At 40.7% G+C, this 22,287-nt stretch overlaps 1 protein-coding gene across 1 annotated transcript in view; it reads right to left on the reverse strand.

Annotated features, from left to right (window-relative positions):
* LOC138892818 (uncharacterized) overlaps nucleotides 1-19,619 on the reverse strand; it is a 35,297-nt gene extending 15,678 nt beyond the window's left edge. Inside the window, exon 1 of the mRNA XM_070176561.1 lies at nucleotides 19,563-19,619. Coding sequence (XP_070032662.1) covers nucleotides 19,563-19,619 — 57 coding nt within the window. The remainder of the gene's footprint in view (nucleotides 1-19,562) is intronic.
* Nucleotides 19,620-22,287: the final 2,668 nt, after the last annotated feature.

Here is a 22,287-nt window from a genome sequence, read left to right on the forward strand (position 1 = left end):
CAGGGATCTAGTGTGGTCACACCTGCGGACCACTGGGCGCAGGTGCGGTGATCACATGTGCTGACAAGAAGGTGCAGAAGCGAGATGATGGGGACTAGAGATTTTGCACATCTGCGATGTCATTCCCGCAGATGTGGGTACGCAGGTGCGAGTGGGTATGCGCAAGTACGAGTGTGAGATGGGTTGGAAGTCTCTGCATATGCGGAGTATTGTAGCAAAGGCGGCTGCGCATGTGTGCTTCGTTGTTCGCAGATGCGGTGTCTTGGACACAAGTGCGATTATCTGGGATTTTAGTTGTTTGCGCATTTGCGATGAATATTCCACATATGCGACTTCGCATATACGTCTGTGAGTCTGCAAAAGCGGAAGTGTTGTGCAGATCATGTTATATATCGAGGGTTTGATATTTTTATCACGTTTTGAGTTAGAGAGCTCGGATTTGAGCAATTTTAGAGGGGATTTTCACGTTTTGGATTGGGTTAAGTGTTCTTTATCTGGTTTGATTATATTTCATGATTCCATCTTTGTTTTTCACATTAAATTATAGATTTGAATGGGAGAAAATGAGATTTTTTGTATAAACTTTCAAGAAAATGTAAAATGAGGATTTGAAGGCCGATTTGATGTCGAAATTAGATAATATTGGCATGGTTGGACTCGTATCGGAATGGGAGTTCGAATTTTTTCGGGTTTCGCGGTGCAAGCTCAGGTTGACTTTTTGGGTTGACTTTTTAGTTTTCATTAGAGGTAGAAGTTTTATAATTTGGAATTGTTTCCTATGGTTTTTATTTATGATATTAAGTTATTTTGGCTAGATTTGAGCTGTCCGGAGGTTGTTTCACACGATAGTGTCATTTTAGAGTATTGATTTGGATTCTTTGAGGTAAGTATCTTGCCCAACCTTGTTTGGGGAAAATTACCCCTTAGGATTTGAGTCGTTTGTGTTATTTGTGTTATGTGAAAGCCGTGTACGCGGGCTGACGAGTACGTACTCGAGCTTATATGTGGAAATTGATCGGTTTAGACTCTTAGGATTCCTTCATGTATTTATTTGGAATTGTTAGCACATGTTATATCTTTATTCATTATGTCTACTATCACATGCTTTATTTGAAGTTGTCGTTACATGTCACATTCTTTACTTGTCAAGTTTTCTCTTATATGCCTTATTTGAAGTTCTTACCACTTTTAACATTAGGTGATTTCTTTTATTGTTGAGTTACTCTTAGTTAAAATTGTTGTTACATGATATCCTTTTGTTGCTGGGTTATTCTCGTGCATTTAGACGTAGTACTATTTCGTGCCATCTCTTTCATTATTAGCCAAATTCATACACTAGAATCCGAAGTTTCCATTTCATGGAAATACTTTCACTATCAAGTTTATCCTTAACAAATAATTGGAATTGAGGTTATCGAGAGTCATTAATCTATTTTAATTGAAGTTGTGTTTAAAGGGGGTGTTGTTCCTTGTTGAGTTACTTTTCCGTTCATTTTATTGTTATTGAGATTATATACACATTGTGTTTGAGCCGTGGGCTATTTGTTGTGGAAATATTTATATTGCTGGATCTTTGTAAAGATTGTGGCATATGGGCACTTGTGGTACGAGTTGACATGTAGTGTTGTTGTGATGTTAGCACATGTGAATTGTTGTGCGGTTTGGTTGTTATTATGCAAAGTATAAGGGTGGCATTTCACCGTCATTGTTATGCGGGGCATAAGGGTGGCATCTCACTGTAGAATGTATGGAGTGATACGGGTGGCTATTTTGTTATTGTCCGAGCGGAGCGATAAGGGTGACAATTATACGGGGTGATACTGGTGGCTATTGGAGTGATACATATGGCTAATGATATTGTCAGGGCATAGTGATACAGATGGCTATCAGAGAGATAAGAGTGGCAATGTCAGGGATGATATGTGATGGCTTGGGGACATTGTATTGGTGATTTTTGTGTGATGGTGTGCCTTTCCTTGTGTATGTCATACACCTTACGTGACTTGGTTTGTTGCTTCGATGAGTTACTCGATGTCTCTAATATTACTTGTTGACTTGGACTGCAGTAGTACACTCGCACAATCATACACTGTAGCATGCCACTTATACTAGCTCAGGAGTATAAAATTTGACATTTATTGATCATGCCCATGTGATCTTGAGCATGTGATCATGCCGGGTGGATTGTTATATATATATATATATAAGTTGGTACCTTGGTGGTGATTCTTATTATACACGAGGCGGTACCTCGTTGTGATTCTTGTTGTTTTGTTCTTCATTGTTTTGTCAGTTATTGTCTGTATATAATCATTGTGGTTCCCTTTAACTGATTTCTTTATGTTATATTTCGTGCTTATAATTCTGGTGTTAGTTCTTGTTGTTAACAGTTTTGTATCAGGCATTTCTCCGCTTTCCATTATTTATCCTTATGATGTTTTCCTACTGTTTATTTATATCTTAGTAGGTGTCTTGACCTGGACTCGTCACTAATCTACTGAGGTTAGGATTGATACTTACTGGGTGTCGTTATGGTGTACTCATAATACGCTTTTGCACATCTTTTTGTGCAGATATGGGTATGTTTGCCGGACGCTAGAGTTGGTTGAGTTGCTATTTTTTGGGAGACTTCAAGGTATACCTGCTCCACGTTTGCATGCCTTAATGTCACTTTCCTTTATCCTTATTCCTGCTGTATTTTCATTCAGAGAGTGATGTAGTAGACACTCTAATATTACTCTGTAGAGCTTATGACTCACTTCCACCGATTTTGGGGAGTGTATTAATCAGATTCTATTTTCGGAAGTTTATATCAATTATTCAACTTTGTTGTTAGTATTTTGTTAATTATTTCTGCCAAGTTATTATTAACTGTTAGGCTTACCTAGTCATAGAGACTAGGTGCCATCACGACATCCTACGGAGGGGAAATTGGGGTGTGACACATTTTCTCATTGACGCCTTACTTTATTAAAGATTTTTATTATGTTTTATTGTGTTTTAAAATATCTCTCGAATATTTAAATTGATATTTGATACGGATAAAATGTACATGGTAGCACGTGGGCTTTGATGTGCGAAGGAGATTGTCATTATGGGCGTGAGGTGCCATACGTGTAAGATTTGAAATTGTGGCTCGTGATTGTGGATATGAGGTGTGGTGCCTCGGGGTAATTCTTGTCGTAAGTCATGTGTTGGGAACGATTTGATTATATAAATTGTCATGTGTTTTCCTTATTCTTGCATATCTCATATGTGTTTTGATTATGTTGCTGTTTTATTACCCGTTCACTTCTTGCTTCCATTTGTGCTTCTATTATTTCATTGTCGATTGTAAATCAATAATTTTTCTATTGTTAGTCTTACATTGATGTTCTTTCCATTGTTAGCTTTATGTTATATCTTGCACATGCTTTTATGTCTAGTAGGTGTCTCGTCCTTGCCTTGTCACTGCTCTACCGAGGTTAGGCTTGATACTTACTAGGTACTACTGTGGTGTACTCATACTATGCTTCTGCATATTTTTGTGCAGATCCAGGTTCTTCTGATCGTGTTATTGAGAGTTGTGTCTGCACAGCTGGAGACTTCAAGGTATACCTGCTTGACATTCGCAGGCCTCGGAGTCACCTTCGAACAATATCTTTACTATGGTTTATCATCATTTTAAAATAGTATTGTAGTTAGAGATTCTAGTGTATTTCGGTAAAGCTTATGACTCTATACTATCGGTTTTTGGGAGATGTATAACTATTGGTCATTTGTAGCTATGTATGTCATTTACTGATTTATGTTTAATGATTAAATGGTTCAATTATGTTATTAACTCAGCATGTGTTAGGCTTATCTAGTGTTAGGGACTAGGTGTCATCACGACATCTTAAGGAGGGAATTTGTGGTCGTGACAACTTTGAATTTTTGTTAAATCAGAGAAAATTATGTACTATATATAAGTCCTTTTTTTTGTCTAAATATAATGTACTTCCTCCGTTTCAATTTATGTGAATCTATTTCTTTTTTAATCCGTACCAAAAATAATGACCTATTTCCCTATTTGGATACAATTTACCTTTATGCAATGATTTACAGCCACACAAAATATATGTGCATCATTTTATACCACAAGTTTAAAAAAAAATTCTCTCTTTTTAAACTCCGTACCTAGTCAAATGGGTTCACGTAAATTGAAATGGTGGGAGTATATACGTTTTTTAAAAGCATGAAGCACGGAGAAGCAGACTAAAAGGGAAGAGAAAAAGGAGTAAGTGTTATACATCCACTTGCGAAGAAGGTAGATGTCCAACTTGCGATTTGAAAATCTTGTCATATCTAGATTTTTCTTGCCATATGTGTATTTACACTGTTTTGATACTCCAATATGTGTATTTACACTGTTTTTATATTTTCAAGTTTCAATAATTTTATGAAAATATTTGTAATAGTATTATTTAGCTGCTTAACATACATTATCACACAATAAGCTTCATACACTGTCACATTTTAGTTATCAGTTTTGCATTATTGAGTTAGTACCGAGTAAGACAGATGGTTGATGCATATCGCCTGGTAGGTCAGGCAGGCAACCAATGCTTCGAAACTAGGTAAGACATGTCGGTTAATGCACCCGATGCTCCATAATAGCTATATATTCGGTAGTTTAGCAGTTTATCAGCATAGCAGCATCATGTTTACTCTGTGTATTCGTATTCATGATTTTAGTTTCAGGTCCATACTTGTATACTATATTTATACCTATCATGCCTTTGGGAATTTATGCACTACCAACAATTTTTAAGGAATTGTTCCAAGGGTAAGATGATATTTAGGCGAGTCAGTCATCTTGTTGGGTTTTTTAGACTCACTGTTATTGCTTTATGCAGATCCTGTTGAGGGTGATCCAGCAGTTGAGTATTGACTCTATCCAACTAGTACTAGCACTATCTTGTTGAGGTGAGCCACCTCTTGTTCGTGGAGGCGGCATCATTTCTATCTTTTCATTCAGTATTATATCTTTTATTTTTAAATTGCATCTCCTATCTTGTACTTATATTCTAGTACTCCATGATTTTGTCTCTTGTTAGGCTGTATGGGATGTTTATACTAGACAGTTATATTATGTTTCAGCACTTGACAACTTTAGTAATATATTTTTCTTGTCTAGGAAGAGAGAGAAGGAAGAAAAAATCTGGGAGAGAATCTTGTGTTAATTAAAATAAAGAGAGAGGAAAAACATAAATAACGTATTTCATGCCTCAATGGTAGTATATACCATAAATACTTATTTTTCTATAAAGTATAAAAGGTAGTTATAGAAAATAATATTTTAAAATAATTTTGGTCTATAATAAATAGGGTGTATACCTTTGATATAGGAGGTAGCATGTAACGACTCGGTCGGTCATTTTGGGTATTAAAGTCATGTTCCCCCATTTACTGCTCAATTTGTGCTTTACAATTGTTATATGACTTGTCGGGGTAATTGGTTCGGGTCCGGTGAGGTCTTGGAATGAATTGTAACACTTAGTTCCAAAGTTTAAAACTTAAGTTAAAATGGTTGATCGGATGTTGACTTATATGTAAACGACCCCGGAATAAAGTTTTGATGATTTCACTAGCTCCGTATGGTGATTTTGGACTTAGGAGCATATTCGGAAAATTATTTGGAAGTTTGCAGCTAAATTAGGCTTGAAATGGAAAAATTAGGAAGTTTAAGTTTGGAAGTTTGACATGGGAGTTGAATTTTTTATATCGAGGTCGGAATCCAGTTCTGAAAAATTTCATAGATATGTTATGTCATTTATGACTTGTGTGCAAAATTTGAGGTCATTCAAACTTGATTTGATAGGTTTCGACATCGAATGAAAATTCTTAGTCTCATTAAGCTTGAATTGGGGTAGTATGATTCGTGGTTTTAGCATTGCTTGATGTGATCTGAGGTCTCGACTAAGTTCGTATTATATTTTAGGACTTGTTGGTGTATTTGGTGGGTTCCGGATTGTTAACAGATCAATTTTGGTCTTAGTGTTTTTGCTAAATGTTTCTTGTGTCTCTGAACTTTTTTCCTTATACGCGATCGCGTGGACAGGTCCGCGATCGCGTAGGCTTAATTAGGCAGTGGAGGAATTTTCTCTACACGTTCGTGTGCAGGGGGCCGCGATCACGTAACTTAGGGAAACTGTGCATCGCGAACGCGTGGGCTAGGCCGTGTTCGCAAAGAGGAAAGGAGGAAGAAGCTGGGCCACACGCTTAATGCTTCGCGATCGCGTAGGCTTGCGGAAATTGTGCTTCTCCATCGCGTAGGGTTTGTTTTGGGCAATAAAAATTTGTACTTCGCGATCGCGGGACTTGGACCGCGATCGCATAGAAGAAATCATTGGGTAGAGAGCTTAAGTTTTGAAAATGGGATGAATTTTCTATTTTTACCGATTTGCAGCTCGGGGAGAGGCGATTTTCGGGATATTATCAAAACAAATAACGGGGTAAGTGTTCTTAACTCAATTTTGATCAAATTACCCGAATCTTTGGTTGTTTTTAATATTTAATTGGTGTAATGACCCGGCCGGTCATTTTGAGAATTTAAGTCTCGTTCAGTGACATAAGGCCCTGAGCAACTTCGTATTATGTGTATTGACTTGCGTGCGTGGTTGAATTCAATTACCGGATGATTCGGAGTAATTTGGGACACTTAATCCCTAAAACGAAAGCTTAAGCCTTAGGATTTTGACTGTAGTCTGAACTGTGTGAAGACAACTCCAGAATAGATATTCGTCGGTTCTGTTAGCTTCGGTGGGTGATATTGGACTTAGGGGCGTGTACGGATTGTGCTTTGGAGGTCTGTAGCTCATTTAGGCTTGAAATGGTGAAAGTCAAATTTTTTGAGATTTTGACCGGTAGTGGACTTTTTGATATCGGCGTCGAAATCCAATTCGAGAAGTTGTAGTAGGTACGTAATGTTGAATATGACTTGTGTGCAAAATGTGGGGTCAATCGGACGCGGTTTGATAGGTTTCGGCATCGGTTGTAGAAATTTGAAGTTTCATATTCATTAAGTTTGAATTGGAGGGTGATTCATGTATTTAGCGTTATTTGATGTGATTTGAGGGCTCGACTAAGTTTGTATGGTGTTATAGGACTGGTTGGTATGTTTGGTTGAGGTCCTGGGGGTCTCGGGTGAGTTTCGGATGCTTAACGGATCGAAATTTGGACTTGTGTAATTGCTGAAGCTTTCAAGCTTCTGGTGTAATCGCACATGCGGTGGGGTGGTCGCAGGTACGGACACACACGTGCGAGAGGCCAAGCGTAGAAGCGGCATTTAGGAGATGTCCAGGGGTCGTAGGTGCAAGGGAAGTTCCGCATCTGCGAGCCCACAGATGCGCTTGGAGTTCCGCAGATGCGGAGAGTGAGTTGGAGGGGCAGTCCGCAGAAGCGGGCATTTGTTCGTAGGCGCGTACTCGCAGGTGCGGCCATTTGATCGCAGAAGCGGACCCAGGTGTGTAAGTCAAGTCCGCACCTGCAATGGATGTTCCGCAGGTGCCACTATGGGTCTGCAGGTGCGAGATCACGGGACAGAAAAGAGGAAATTTTCAGGGTTTGGTATCATTTTTATTTTGGGACTTTGAGAGCTCGGATTTGGGAGATAATTAGGGAGATTTTCAGAGGAACATTTTGGGTAACGATTCCTAACTCATTTATGGTTATATTCCACTAATATATAGTTGATTTCATCATTTAATTAAGGAATTTGGTTGAGAAATTGGGGGGGGGGGAGAAGTTCTATAACTAAGTTTTAGAGTTTTGATTGGGATTTTGATATCGGATTTGGATAATTTTGGTACGAGTGAACTCGTGGTTTATTGGGTGTTCGTATTTTGTGACTTTTACCCGATTCCGAGACGTGGGCCTGGGTCGACGTTTTAGGACGATTTTCCAAATTTTTGTTAAAGTCTTGATTTCATTAATTAGATTAGTTTATTATAGTTGTATTTATGATATGTAATTATTTTTGGCTAGATTTGGGCCATTCAGAGTCGGATAATCGAGGAAAAGGCATTGTTACCGATTGATTGAGCTTGGTTCGAGGTAAATATGTTGCCTAACTTCGTGTGGGGGAACTACCCCTTAGGATTTGAGTCGTCTATGCTAATTGTAGTCTGTGTACGTGAGGTGACGAGTACGTGCTCGGACTTATTTGTGGAAAGTTGGCCTTTTAGGGTTCTTAGGTCCTTGTATTCACTGATTATGCAGTTGTTATGTTATGAATCCGTCTCTTAATTACTAGTTTCACCTCTACCTACTTTATTTAGAATTAATTATTTCATGATCCACCCTTGATGCTTATTTGAGTCATTTGTGCCTTAACTAAAATTGTTATCTCTTTTGTAATTGTTCATCCTTAATTGAGGATATGATTATCTTTCTGCTGCTTATCCCTAATTGAACTTGTTGTATCTCTTTCTTAATTTCCAACCTTAAAAGAAGTTAGATATCCTACATTTTAGTTGACTTGTCCTTATTTGGAATTATCCGCCTTGTGTTAGCTCCCTCGTTGTCGAACTGTACATTGTGGACCGTTGTTACATAATATTTCCTCTATTGTTGAGTTGTTCTTGTTATGACTAGCATTCTCTATTGTGTCCACTCTTGTGAATTAATTCCTCCATTCCTTTGAGTTCTGTAATTTCTGAGTTGATTTATTTGTCGTACCCTTGTATTAGTATTATTGTTGTTGTTGTACTTGTTGTTCTTGCATATTTACTTTGGGACTACGAGGCGATACCTCGGGAGATCCCCCATGTCTTTCATATTTACTTTTGGGACTATGAGGCGGTACCTCGGGAGATCCCTTGTTGAGCATTTACTTTTGGGACTACGAGACAGTATCCCGGGAGTGCCCTTTGTTGACATCTCTTTGTTATAAGGTTGTACGAGGTTTCTATCGTGCTATTATTACTATTGATATTTGCACATGCGACGTGACAAGGTGGAATATATATATGGGTTGAGCATGTGGCGAGACAAGGTGGGAATATTATTATGCACGTGTGGCGAGACAAGGCGGGCATTTACTTTACTATTGCACATGTGGCGAGACAAGGTGGGCTATGTCAGGGATTGATTTGTGATGGCTTGGGGGCATTCTTGTTGTTGATATTTGTGTAGTGGTACACTTACCTGTGTGAGCTTTATCTTGTGAAAGTTGTGAGAAAACATTCTACGTGTTGTCCGTTCTTTTTTCCTTATGCTCACTAGCTGGAAAGAACTATGTTAGGACACTTGCCCAAGCATACACGTAGTTAAGCACTCTTATCGGATAAGAGATTTTCTTGATATTGTTGAGTATAAATGCACACCCTTTCTTACTTGCCTTCTATGTGAGAATGGCTCTATTTGGCACGCGAGCCGTCAGTACGGTTATTAGGTGTAATGAGGGCACATGATGCCAAGTGTTAGGGTTCATGTATTGAGACCTGTGAGGTGTGATTTGTCCGAGGTTCGGTACCTCGTGGAGTTTGTTTACTAAAACCTGATGTGAAAGCAGTCATTGTTGCTGAATTATTAATTGTCGTTGGTGTATCTGTGATTTTGGATTTAGGTTGTGTTTACATTTAACCTTTTGTGTCATTATTATGGTATTCTGCTTATACTTGTTGTTGTCCTTTCCTATTGCAATTACTGTATTGTTAGTCATATCGCGTAGTCTTTATTTAGTCAAGTAGGTGTCTTGACTGTTCCTCGTCACTACTCCACTGAGGTTACTCTTGATACTTGTTGGGTACCGTCGTGGTGTACTCATACTATACTTCTGCACATTTTTGTGTAGATCCAGGTATTTCGAATTCCACTGATCATTAGCTAGTTGTGCGGATTTTTTATGCGAAGACTCAAGGTAAACCTGCTGCTGCGTTCGCAGGCTTCAGAGTCACCTTTTGATTTGTATTCACACTGTTTACTTTATTTCAAACAGTTGTATTTAGTAAATTGTAGTAAACTCTGTAGATCTTATGACTTGTACTACCGGTTTTGGGAATTGTAAATTTTATAGAGAATTCTATTTCAAAAGTTGTTAGATGTTATTTATTATTGTTGTTATTCAGTAAATGTTAGGCTTACCTAGTCCCTAAGACTAGGTTCCATCACGATACCCAACGGAGGGGAAATTGGGTCGTGACAAGTTGGTATCATAGCCCTAGTTTCATAGGTGCTACGAGTTATAAGCGAGTTTAGTATAGTCTTGTGGATCGGTACAGAGACGTGTGTACTTATCTTCGAGAGGCTACGGAACTATTAGGACAGTTTCACTTCCTTCATTCCTATCGTGCAAGTTCATTGATCTCAAAGTTTGAACTTTTATCATTACATTCTCTCACAGATGGTGAGGACACGAGCTGCAGTCACTGATGATGTTACCCCGGAACAGATGTCTCTAGGGGCAGAGGCCGACGAGGAGCATGTGCTGCAGCTAGGGCACCTACTAGAGCAACAGTTGAGGAGCCGCTAGTAGTTCTAGTTTGGGGGCAGGTACCGGAGGCGCCTGCTGTTACCCCCGTACTTCACGAGACCTTAGCAGAGTTCCTAAGCATGTTTGGTACATTGGCTCAGGCGAGGTTGATTCCGATTGCACCAGTTATTTCACAAACCGGGGGAGGAGCTCAGACTCCAGCCGCCCACACTCTAGAGCAGCGAGTTCATGTTGGTCAGGTTCCAAGTGTCATGGCGACACAGCCTGTGGTCCCATCTTATCCCGTGGTTAGGGCAACAACATATGAGGAAGAACAACTTAGACTTGAGAGATACAAGAAGTACCACCCTCCTACCTTCAGTGGATTGGCGACAAATGATGCCCAGGGTTTTCTGGAGGAGTGTCACCGCATTCTATGTACTATGGGTATTGTGGAGACGATTGGGGTTTCTTTTACTACGTTCCAGCTCAGGGGAGCGGCTAATCACTGGTGGCGGGCATACGAGTTGGGTAGCCCGGCCGAGTCAGCTTAACTTAAATGGTTTCAGTTTTCAAAGATGTTCCTGAGAAAGTTTGTACCCCAGTCCCTTCGAGATGTATGGCACACAGAGTTTGAGCAGCTGCGCTAGGGCACTATGTCAGTTTTAGAGTATGCCATTAGATTTAGTGATTTGGCTAGACATGCACCTCCTTTGGTCGCTACAGTTAGAGATCGTGTCCGTAGAGTCATTGAGGGGCTCAGGCATGATATTCGGTTCAGCATGGCTCGGGAGTTAAAGTTGGATACTTCATTTCAGCAGGTAGTAAGGATCGCTCGCCGAGTAGATGGCATTTGGGATCAGTAGAGAGAGGACAGGCGGGGCCGTGAGAGAGAGGATATGCGAGGTCAGAAGAGAAAGGATAGGGAGGCGAGGAGGCCTCGTAAATCGAAAAGAACTACTGGTCCTTATTTTGGAGGCAGGGTACGACATTGTAGAGGTTTTGTGGGTCAGCCAGTTCAGTTTTCACTTCAGGCTTCGCATAGTGTTTCAGGTGCTCATGGGTCTCATAGTACCCGTACCGGACAGTTCCCACAGCCACGTCAGCAGAGGGGTTGCTTTGAATATGGAGATACCAGCCATAGGGTGAGAGATTGTCCTAGACTCTGGACATATGTGTCACAACTGAGTATTCAAGAGAGTAGAGGTCTCCCAAGAGGGGAAGGCTCGGCTCGTTCATGTGTTTCATATAGTAGGCTTGAGGCCACTGCGCCAGATGATGTCATACAGGTATGCTTTTGATTTTTTATAGAGGGGAACCATCGTATTTTGATTAGGTTCTGCTTATTGGGGAGAGTTCCCCTATTTGTTGTCCCACCTATAGGTGAGTTCATGACCTAGTATTATGTTTATGTTTTTGCCCATGTTGGGAGATTCTATGAGTTATAGCTGTATCTATCATTGTTTTAATTCATTATTAAAAGTTACGAGACTAGAAGTGAATTCATGTTGTCTATTATGGCAAGTTTGATGTGATTCCTGAAAAATTTGGTTACGATTTGTGATTTGATACTCTACCGGGGTGAGAGTTCAGTAAGTGTTGTGATTTTATTGGTAGAATTGATTTAGTGGAAGATTTGCATTGGTATGATGTGTATTCGACTTGTGATTCAGAGTTGAGGGTGAAACCCTCGCGATTCCATGTGATTTGATACGTTTGAGTCGGGTTGCGTTCTGTGGTGGAAGTTATATCAGGATGAGACCCTTGTGATTTGTTCATATACTTTAATTTTTCCTTTTAAATTGATTTGTAGGATGGTACTCATAGAGAGTTGTGCATGTCGGGCATTGTTTGATATTTCTCTTATGTGTTTCTCTTTACATATTCAGTCATTTTTCGTATAGTGCTTCTTGAGTTTTAGCTTGCGATGTGTGTGCCCGGTGGTGTTAGTTGTGACTCGTTGATTCTGGTGTATAGTTAAGAGGTCTTCATGTTTCTTGTATCGTTGTCAGTGTTGTGGAAGTTTGAAACAGGGTTCTAACGGATATGAGGCTAATTGCCGGTGCTGGTTTTGATTACGGGCATCTATTGTGATCAGAAATGTTATTATGGGCCTATGTGTGGCATGTCATGTTGAGTGGTTATACCTTGTGGGTTTAGGCATGAGTTGTTACAGCTGGTTGAGACTGATACCGGGTATGGATTTAGAATCGGGTCTTTTGAAGATGAATGGAAGGTGAGAATTTTGACTTTAAGGCTTATCGGTGTTGGTAGAAAGGGTGAATTACGGTTGAGATGGTGTCGCTAGGCTTATGTGGATTGGGGGGACGTGGGGTCACCCGCATGTGTATGTTGGAGATGTTCTTTAAGTGATTTGAAGACTTCGAGGCAATTCTTGGCACGTTCGAGGACGAACATTTGTTTAAGTGAGGAAGGATGTAACAGCCCAGTCGGTCATTTTGAGAATTTAAGTCTCGTTCGGCGGCATAAATCCCTGAGTAGCTTTGTATTATTTGTATTGACTTACGTGCGTGGCTGAATTCAATTACCGGATGATTCGGAATGATTTAGGACACTTAGTCCCTAAAACGGAAGATTAAGCCTTAGGATTTTGACCGTAGTCGGAACTGTGTGAAGACGACTCTGTAACGGAGTTTCGTCGGTTCCGTTAGCTCTGTTGGGTGATATTGGACTTAGGGGCGTGTCCGAATTGTGTTTTGGAGGTCTGTAGCTCATTTAGGCTTGAAATGGCGAACGTCAAATTTTAGGAGATTTTGACTAGTAGTGGAATTTTTGATATGGGGTCGGAATCCGATTCCGGAAGTTGAGGTAGGTCCGTAATGTTGATTATGACTTATGTGCAAAATTTAGGGTCAATCGGACGCGGTTTGATAGGTTTCAGCATCGATTGTAGAAATTTGAAGTTTCAAGTTCATTAAGTTTGAATTGGAGAGTGATTCATGTTTTTAGCATTGTTTGATATGATTTGAGGGCTCGACTAAGTTTGTATGGTATCATAGGACTGGTTGGTATGTTTGATTGAGGTCCCGGGGGCCTCGGGTGAGTTTTGGATGCTTAAAGGATCAAAATTTGGACTTGTGTAATTACTGAAGCTTTCAAGCTTCTGGTGTAATCGCACCTGCGGTGGGGTGGCCGCAGGTGCGGACACGCACGAGCGAGAGGCCAAGCGCAGAAGAAGGATTGAGGAGATGGCCAGGGGTCACAGGTGCGAGGGAAGTTCCGCATCTGCGAGCCCGCAGATGCGCTTGAAGTTCCATAGATGTGGAGAGTGAGCTGGAGGGGCAGTACGCAGAAGCGGACATTTGTTCACAGGCGCGCACTCGCAGGGGCGGCCATTTGATCGCAGAAGCGGACCCAGGTGTGTAAGTCAAGTACGCACCTACGATGGATGTTCCGCATGTGCGACTATGGGTCCACATGTGCGAGATCGCTGGGCAGAAAAGAGAAAATTTTGAGGGTTGGTCTCATTTTCATTTTGGGACTTTGAGAGATTGGATTTGGGAGATAATTTGGGAGATTTTCGGAGGAAACTTTTGGGTAATGATTCTTAACTCATTTATGGTTATATTCCACTAATCTATAGTTGATTTCATCATTTAATTAAGGAATTTGGTTGAGAAATTTGGGAAAACAAATGGGAGAAGTTCTTCAACTAAATTTTTGAGTTTTGATTGGGATTTTGATATCGGAATTGGATAATTTTGGTACGAGTGAAATCGTGGTTGATCGGGTGTTCGTATTTTGTGACTTTTACCTGATTCCAAGACGTGGGCCCGGGTCGACATTTTAGGATGATTTTCAAATTGTTTGCTAGAGTCTTTATTTCATTAATTAGATTAGTTTATTATAGTTGTATTTATGATATGTAATTGTTTTTTGCTAGACTTGGGCCATTCGGAGTCGGATAATCGAGGAAAAGGCATTGTTACCGATTGATTGAGCTTGGTTCGAGGTAAATATCTTGCCTAACTTCGTGTGGGGGAACTACCCCTTAGGATTTGAGTCGTCTATGATAATTGTAGTCCTTGTACGCGGGGTGATGAGTACGTGCTCGGACTTATTTGTGGAAAGTTGGCCTTTTAGGGTTCTTAGGTTCTTGTATTCACTGATTATGCAATTGTTATGTTATGAATCCGTCTCTTAATTACTAGTTTCACTTCTACCTATTTTAATTAGAATTAATTGTTTTATGATCCGCCCTTGATGCTTATTTGAGTCATCTGTGCCTTAACTGAAATTGTTATCTCTTTTGTAATTATTCATCCTTAATTGAGGCTATGATTATCTTTCTGCTACTTGTCTCTAATTGAATCTGTATCTCTTTCTTAATTGCCAACCTTAAAAGAAGTTAGATATCCTACATTTTAGTTGACTTGTCCTTATTTGGAATTATTTGCCTTAGTATTAGCTCCCTTGTTGTCGAACTGTACATAGTGGACCGTTGTTACATAATATTTCCTTTCTTGTTGAGATGTTCTTATTATGACTTGCATTCTCTATTGTGGCCACTCCTTGTGAATTAATTCCTCTGTTCCTTTGAGTTCTGGAATTTCTGAGTTGATTTATTTGTCGTAACCTTATATTCGTGTTATTGTTATTGTTGTACTTGTTATTCTTTTATATTTACTTTGGGACTACGAGGCGGTACCTCGGGAGATCCTCCCCTGTCTTGCATATTTACTTTTGGGACTACAAAGTGGTACCTCGGGAGATCCCCTATTGAGCATTTACTTTTGCGACTACAAGACGGTATCTCGGGAGTGCCTTTTGTTGATATCCCTTTGTTATGGGGTTGCACGAGGTTTCTGCCTTGCTATTGTTACTATTGATATTTGCACATGCGACGTGACAAGGCGGATATATATATGAGGGTGTGCATGTGGCGAGACAAGGTGTGAACAATATTATGCATGTGTGGCGAGACAAGGCGGGCATTTACTTTACTATTGCACACATGGCGAGACAAGGTGGGATATGTGAGGGATTGATTTGTGTTGATTTGTGATGGCCTAGGGTCATTCTTGTTGTTGATATTTGTGTAGTGGTACACTTACCTGTGTGAGCTTTATCTTGTGAAAGTTGTGAGAAAACATTCTACGTGATGTCCGTTCTTTTTCCTTATGCTCACTAGCTGGAAAGAACTATGTTAGGACACTTGTACAAGCATACACGTAGTTAAGCACTTTTATCGGATAAGACATTTTCTTGATATTATTGAGTATAAATGCACACCCTTGCTTACTTGCCTTCTATGTGAGAATGGCTCTATTTGGCACGCGAGTCGTCAGTGCGGTTCTGAGGTGTAATGAGGGCACATGATGCCAAGTGTTAGGGTTCATGTATTGAGACCCGTGAGTTGTGATTTGTCCGAGGTTCGGTACCTCGTGGAGTTTGTTGGCTAAACCCTATTGTGAAAGCGGTCATTGTTGTTGAATTATTAATTGTCCTTGCTATATCTGTTATTTTGGATTTAGGTTGTGTTCACGTTCACCCTTTTGTGTCATTATTATGGTATTTCGCTGATACTTGTTGTTGTCCTTTCCTATTGCAATTACTGTATCGTTAGTCTATCGCGTGGTCTTTATGTAGATATTATACTCTGTTATTTCTATACTTATACTTTGTTCAGGTTATTTAGTCCAGTAGGTGTCTTGGCTGTTCCTCGTCACTACTCCACTGAGGTTAGTCTTGATACTTGTTGGGTACCGCGGTGGTGTACTCTTACTACACTTCTGCACATTTTTGTGCAGATCCAGGAATTTCGAAGTCCGTTGATCATTAGCTAGCTGTGCGGATTGTTGTTGTGGAGACTCAAGGTGAACCTGTTGCTGCGTTCGCAGGCTTCGGAGTCAAACTTTGGGAATTGTAAATTTTATAGAGATTTTTATTTCAAAAGTTGTTAGATGTTATTTATTATTGTTGTTATTAAGTAAATGTTAGGCTTACCTAGTCCCTAAGACTAGGTGCCATCACGATACCCAACGGAGGGGAAATTGGGTCATGACAATTGGTGATTTAAGTTGGAAGATTTTGAAAATCCTCTTGGTTAAATCTGAAGATTTGAGTGTCTAGTTGATGTCGGAATTTGGTAAAATTGGTATGGTTGGCTCGTGGTTGAATGGGGGTTCATATTACGTAACTTTTGTCAGGTTACGAGATGTGGGCCCCACGGGCAATATTTGAGTGCAATTTCGGATTTTTGTTGGAAAATTAGTTTTTTCATATGTAATTAATTCCAATAAATTATAATAACTGAATCGAATTAATTATGACTAGATACGAGGCTTTCGGAGACCAATTCTCGAGGCAAAGACATAACGAAGTAAAGAAATTACACGGTTTGAGGTAAGTAACACTTCTAAACTTGGTTCGGAGGGTATAAATTATGTGAATTGTATGGAGGTGAAGCACATGCTAGGTGGCGGGCGTGTGGGTGTGCACTATAGAAATTGAGACTTAAATAAATTATGTGGAGTTGTATAATTAGAGAATCATATCATTATCCGCATATCCTCCACGTGTTAGAGGAAATTGAGATGAGACTCGTGTTAAAGATCATGTTTAGGCTACGTGCCGATATTTTGGGACTCGCAGGGTCGTGTTGCTGTTGAATTAATTGTTGAAATTTATAATTATATACTCAATCGCATCTATCATTTGCATGTCATATCTCAATCTATGTTGTCATTCATTGATACATCATATCATTATATCGGGTTGATCTTTATATCATTGAGAGCCCGAGAGACTGGAGATTTTGAGTGATAATTATGGGATCGCGCTGCACGCCGCAATATGTTTTATTTATTTATGCCTGGATTTGGCTATTATAGCGCTTGGGCTGAAGGAGCCTTTCCGGATTTTTCACCCCCCGACAGTGAGCGCGATTAATTTATATTGAGGGATGGATCTTCCCTGGGCATGGATCTTGCCCGAAGCATTTATATTGAGGGATGGATCTTCCCTAGACATGGATCTTGTACGAATCATTTATATTAGGGGATGGATCTTCCCCTGGGCTGGATTGGCCTTATATAGTACTGAGTGACTGTCTGTTAGTTGATGTGTGTGTGTATATATATATGGGATGGATTTTCCCTGAGCTAGATTGGCCATATACAGTACTAAGTGATTGAGTATTCTGAGAGTGCGAGTACACGAGGTTTCCATTGTGGTACATCACATACATCATATATTTTGGCATGTAGATATAGAGATGTCATATTCCTCATATTATACAGATTTTATCTATTTTTCATGTACTGAGTTTAACTGTTAAACTGGACAGCATCCCAACATTTATGTATTGTTATTTTGTACTAGATTGTACCAGTTGAGCTCATCACTACTTTCAGCTCATAGATTAGTCTTGTTACTTATTGAGTTGGTTGTACTCATACTATACTCTGCACCTCGTGTGCAGATCTATGTACTTTCGGATACGGCGGTTCCCAGATTTGAGAATTTATCTATTGGAGACTATCAAGGTAGTTGCTTGGCATCCGCAGACCTTGACTCTCTTTCCTTTCAGTTATTGTACTATTCTATATTTTTAGACAGTGTTCTTATCAGCCAGACTTTGTTATTATTTTGATGCTCATGTACTCAGTGACATCAGGTTTTGGAAGTGTTTTATAACAGTATTTGTGAGATTTTTGTATTGAATTTTAATATTTTGATTTCAAACATAAGAGGTTATTGTGATTTATTGAGGTTGTCGGCTTGCCTAGTATTGAGATAGGCGTCATCACGACATGCGAATTTTGGGTCGTGACAAGTTAGTATCAGAGCCTAGGTTATATAGGTCTCACGCGTCATGAACAGGTTTAGTAGAGTCTCACGGATCGGTACAGAGACGTCTGTACCTATCTTCGAGAGGTTGCCGAACCCTTAGAAAAATCTCGCTTTCTTGTATTCTGTCGGGCGAATTTGTTGATTCCGGAAACTAAATTTCTGTTATTCTATTCTCTCACAAATTGTGAGGACACATACTACTGAATCGGATGGTCAGCCACCAGTTAGGGCCGCGAGAGGCCGGGGCCGAGTTAGAGGTCGAGGTGTAGATCGTACAGTAGTTGGAGCAACACCTGTAGCACCACTAGTTGCTCCAGCTCAGGAGCATATTCCAGATATAGTTAAGCCAACGAGGCCATCTCAGTCACCAACTGTGCCTATTGTGATTCCAGGCCTTCATAGGCCAGGGGAGGTACTCATACCCCTGTCACCCGTACTCCAAAGCAGGGAGTGCAGGGGCTTTAGATATCGGGGGCACTACCAATCCAGTCGGTTGCAGCTGCTCAGGCCTAGGGGGGTCCTATTATGAATGACGATGAGCATAAGAGATTAGAGAGGTTTGGGAGACTCCGTTCTCCAACTTTCAGTGGAACTAAGTTAGAGGATGCTCAGGATTTCTTGGAAATATATCAGTAGATGCTTTGTACAACGGGTATTCTGGAGACCAGTGGGGTCTCAATTACTACTTTTCAGTTGACCGGAGAAGCCTTCAAATGGTGGGAGACTTATGAGAGGAGAAGACTAGTTGGTGCAGCACCACTATTATGGCATGAGTTCTCCGTATTATTTCTGGAGAAGTTTGTGCCGCAGACCCGCAAAGAGGAACTGCACAGGTAGTTCGAATATTAACGTCAGGAGGACTTGTCCGTGACTCAGTATGTGATGCGGTTTTCAAAATTGGCTCATCATGTAGTTTGGTTGGTTCCCACAGAGAGGGAAAAGATCATGAGGTTCATTAATGGCCTTAACCATCAGTTCCATTTTGTCATGACTCTGGGGAATGTAGCAGGTGCTAAATTCGACGATGTGGTTGACGGTGCTTGATGGCTAGAGATGGTCTGTACTTAGGAGCGTGAGGAGAGGGAGGCCAATAGGTCTCGTGGTTCGGGTAATTCCAGCGATATTCCTTATGGAGGATAGCCTTATCATAGCAGGGGTCGTCCTAATAGGCCCTCTCAGATGGCTTGTCCAACTCATCGTGGCGCATCAGCTAACCATGGTTCATACAATGCTCGACAGAGTCAGTCTTCTCTTAGTGCACTTTAAACTCAGAGTTCCTCTCGTGCACCATCAGTTTAGGGTTCATCTGTACCAGGTCCTTCTGGTAGTTATTCTGGTTCTCGAGGTACGCCTCAGAACTTGCCGACATTTTCGGAGAGGGGTTGTTTTGAGTGAGGAGATCCAGGTCACATAAAGAGATATTGCCCCCGCCTTACGGGAGGTTCAGCTCAGCAGAGGAGTCAGGCTATGACTTCAGCACCAGTTGCTTCACCACTCGCCTAGTCAGCTCGGGGTGGGGCTCAAGCATCCAGAGGTCGCCCAAGAGGGGGAGGTTGATCAGGTGGCGGTCAGACTCGATTTTATGCTATTCCTGCTAGGCCAGATATTGTTGCTTCAGATGCGGTAATCACAAGTATTTTCTCAGTATGCCACAGGGAATATTCTATATTATTTGACCCTGGTTCCACATATTCGTATGTTTAATCATATTTTGTACGTTATCTGGATATGCCCCGTGAGTCCTTAGTCTTACCTGTGCATGTATCTATGTCGATGGGCGATATTATTATTGTGGACCAGGTGTATCGATTATGTGGTAACTATTGGGGACTGGAGACTAGAGCTGATCTCGTATTGCTTAGTATGGTTGATTTCGATGTAATATTAGGTATGGATTGGTGTTCCCCATGTTATGCTATTCTCGACTGTCACGTAATAATAGTGACGTTGACAATACCAGGATTGTTGAAGGTCGAATGGAAAGGTTCTCTAAATTATGTTCCCAACAGGGTAATTTCTTATTTGAAGGCCCAACGGATGGTTGGGAAGGGGTGTTTGTCATATTTGGCCTTTGTGAGAGATGTTGATGCTGACACTCCTACTATTGATCCTGTACTGGTAGTGCGGGATTTTATGGATGTATTTCCTACAGACATGCCGGTATGCCACCCGCCAGGGATATTAATTTCAGTATTGACTTGGTGCCAGGCACTCAGCCCATTTATACTCCTCTGTATCGTATGGCACCAACTGAATTGAAAGAATTGAAAGAGCAACTTCAGGAACTTCTTGATAAAGGGTTTATTAGGCCTAGTGTGTCTCCTTGGGGTGCACCAGTTCTATTCGTGAAAATGAACGACGATACTATGTAGGTGTGTATCCACTATAGGCAGTTGAACAAAGTTACAATCAAGAACAAGTATACTTTGTCGCGTATTGATGATTTATTTGACCAACTTCAGTGAGCGAGGGTATTCTCCAAAATTGATTTGAGATCCGGGTATCACCAGTTAAAAATTCGGGATTCGGATATTCTAAGGACGGCATACATGACTCGTTATGGTCACTATGAATTTCTCATGATGTCTTTTGGGTTGACTAACGCCCCAGCAGCATTTTAGCACTTCATGAATAGTGTATTACAATCGTATCTTGATTTGTTTGTCGTAGTATTTATTGATGATATCCTTTTATACTTACGTAGCTAGGAGGAACATGCACAAGATTTGAGTATTGTACTACAGAGACTGGGGAGGAGAAACTTTATGCCAAATTATCCAAGTGTGAGTTCTGGCTTAGTTCGGTGGCATTCTTGGGACACATAGTGTCCAGGGAAGGAATTAAGGTGGATCCGAAGAAGATATAGGCAGTTCAGAGTTAGCCTAGGCCATCTTTAGCTACTGATATTTGGAATTTTCTTGGCTTGGCCGGTTATTATCGTCGCTTTGTGGAAGGCTTCTCGTTTATTGCGACGCCTATGACTAAATTAACCCAGAAAGGTTCTCCATTCAAGTGGTCGGATGAGAGTGAAGAGAGTTTTCAGAAGCTCAAGTTTGCCTTGACCACAACTTTAGTTCTAGTTTTGCCTTCAGCTTCAGGCTCTTATATAGTGTATTGTGATGCTTCTCTGATCAGTATTGGGTGTGTCTTAATGCAGGAGGGTAGAGTGATTGCTTATGCTTCGCACCAGTTGAAGTCACATGAAAAGAACTACTCTGTTCATGATTTAGAATTGGCAGCCATTGTTCATGCATTGAAAATTTGTAGGCACTATCTCTATGGCGTGTCTTGTGAGGTATTTACAGATCATCGGAGCCTTCAGCACTTATTCAAACAAAAGGATCTAAATTTGAGGCAGCGGAGATGGTTGGAGCTGCTAAAGGATTATAATATTACTTATCCGTATCATCCCAGGAAGGCCAATATGGTAGCCGATGCCTTGAGTAGAAAGGTGATAAGTATGGGTAGCCTTGCATTCATTACTAATGGTGAAAGGCCTCTTGCAGTTGATGTTCAGCCTTGGCCAGCCAGTTAGTGAGATTAGATGTTTCGGGAGCCCAATCGGGTTCTAGCTTGTGTGGTTTCTCAGTCTTCCTTATATGACCACATCAGAGAGAGCCAGTATGATGATCCCCATTTGCTTGTCCTTAAGGACACGGTTCAGCACAGTAATGCCAAGGAAGTCACTCTTGGGGATGACGGTGTATTACTGATGCAGGGCAGCCTATGTGTGCCTAATGTAGATGGTTTGTGTGAGTTGATTCTTGAGGAGGCCCACAGTTTGCGATATTTCATTCATCCAGGTGTCGCGAATATGTATCAGGACTTGAGGCAGCATTATTGGTGGAGGAGAATGAAGAAAGATATAATGGGGTTTGTAGCTCGGTGCCTCAATTGTCAGCAGGTAAAGTATGAGCATTAGAGACCGGGTGGATTGCTTCAGAGACTTGAAATTCCGGAGTGGAAGTGGGAGAGTATTACCATGGACTTCGTAGTTGGACTCCCCCGGACTTTGAGGAAGTTTGATATTGTTTGGG

The sequence above is a fragment of the Nicotiana tomentosiformis genome, chromosome 5, assembly GCF_000390325.3.
Source record: "Nicotiana tomentosiformis chromosome 5, ASM39032v3, whole genome shotgun sequence".
Taxonomy (NCBI): domain Eukaryota; kingdom Viridiplantae; phylum Streptophyta; class Magnoliopsida; order Solanales; family Solanaceae; genus Nicotiana; species Nicotiana tomentosiformis.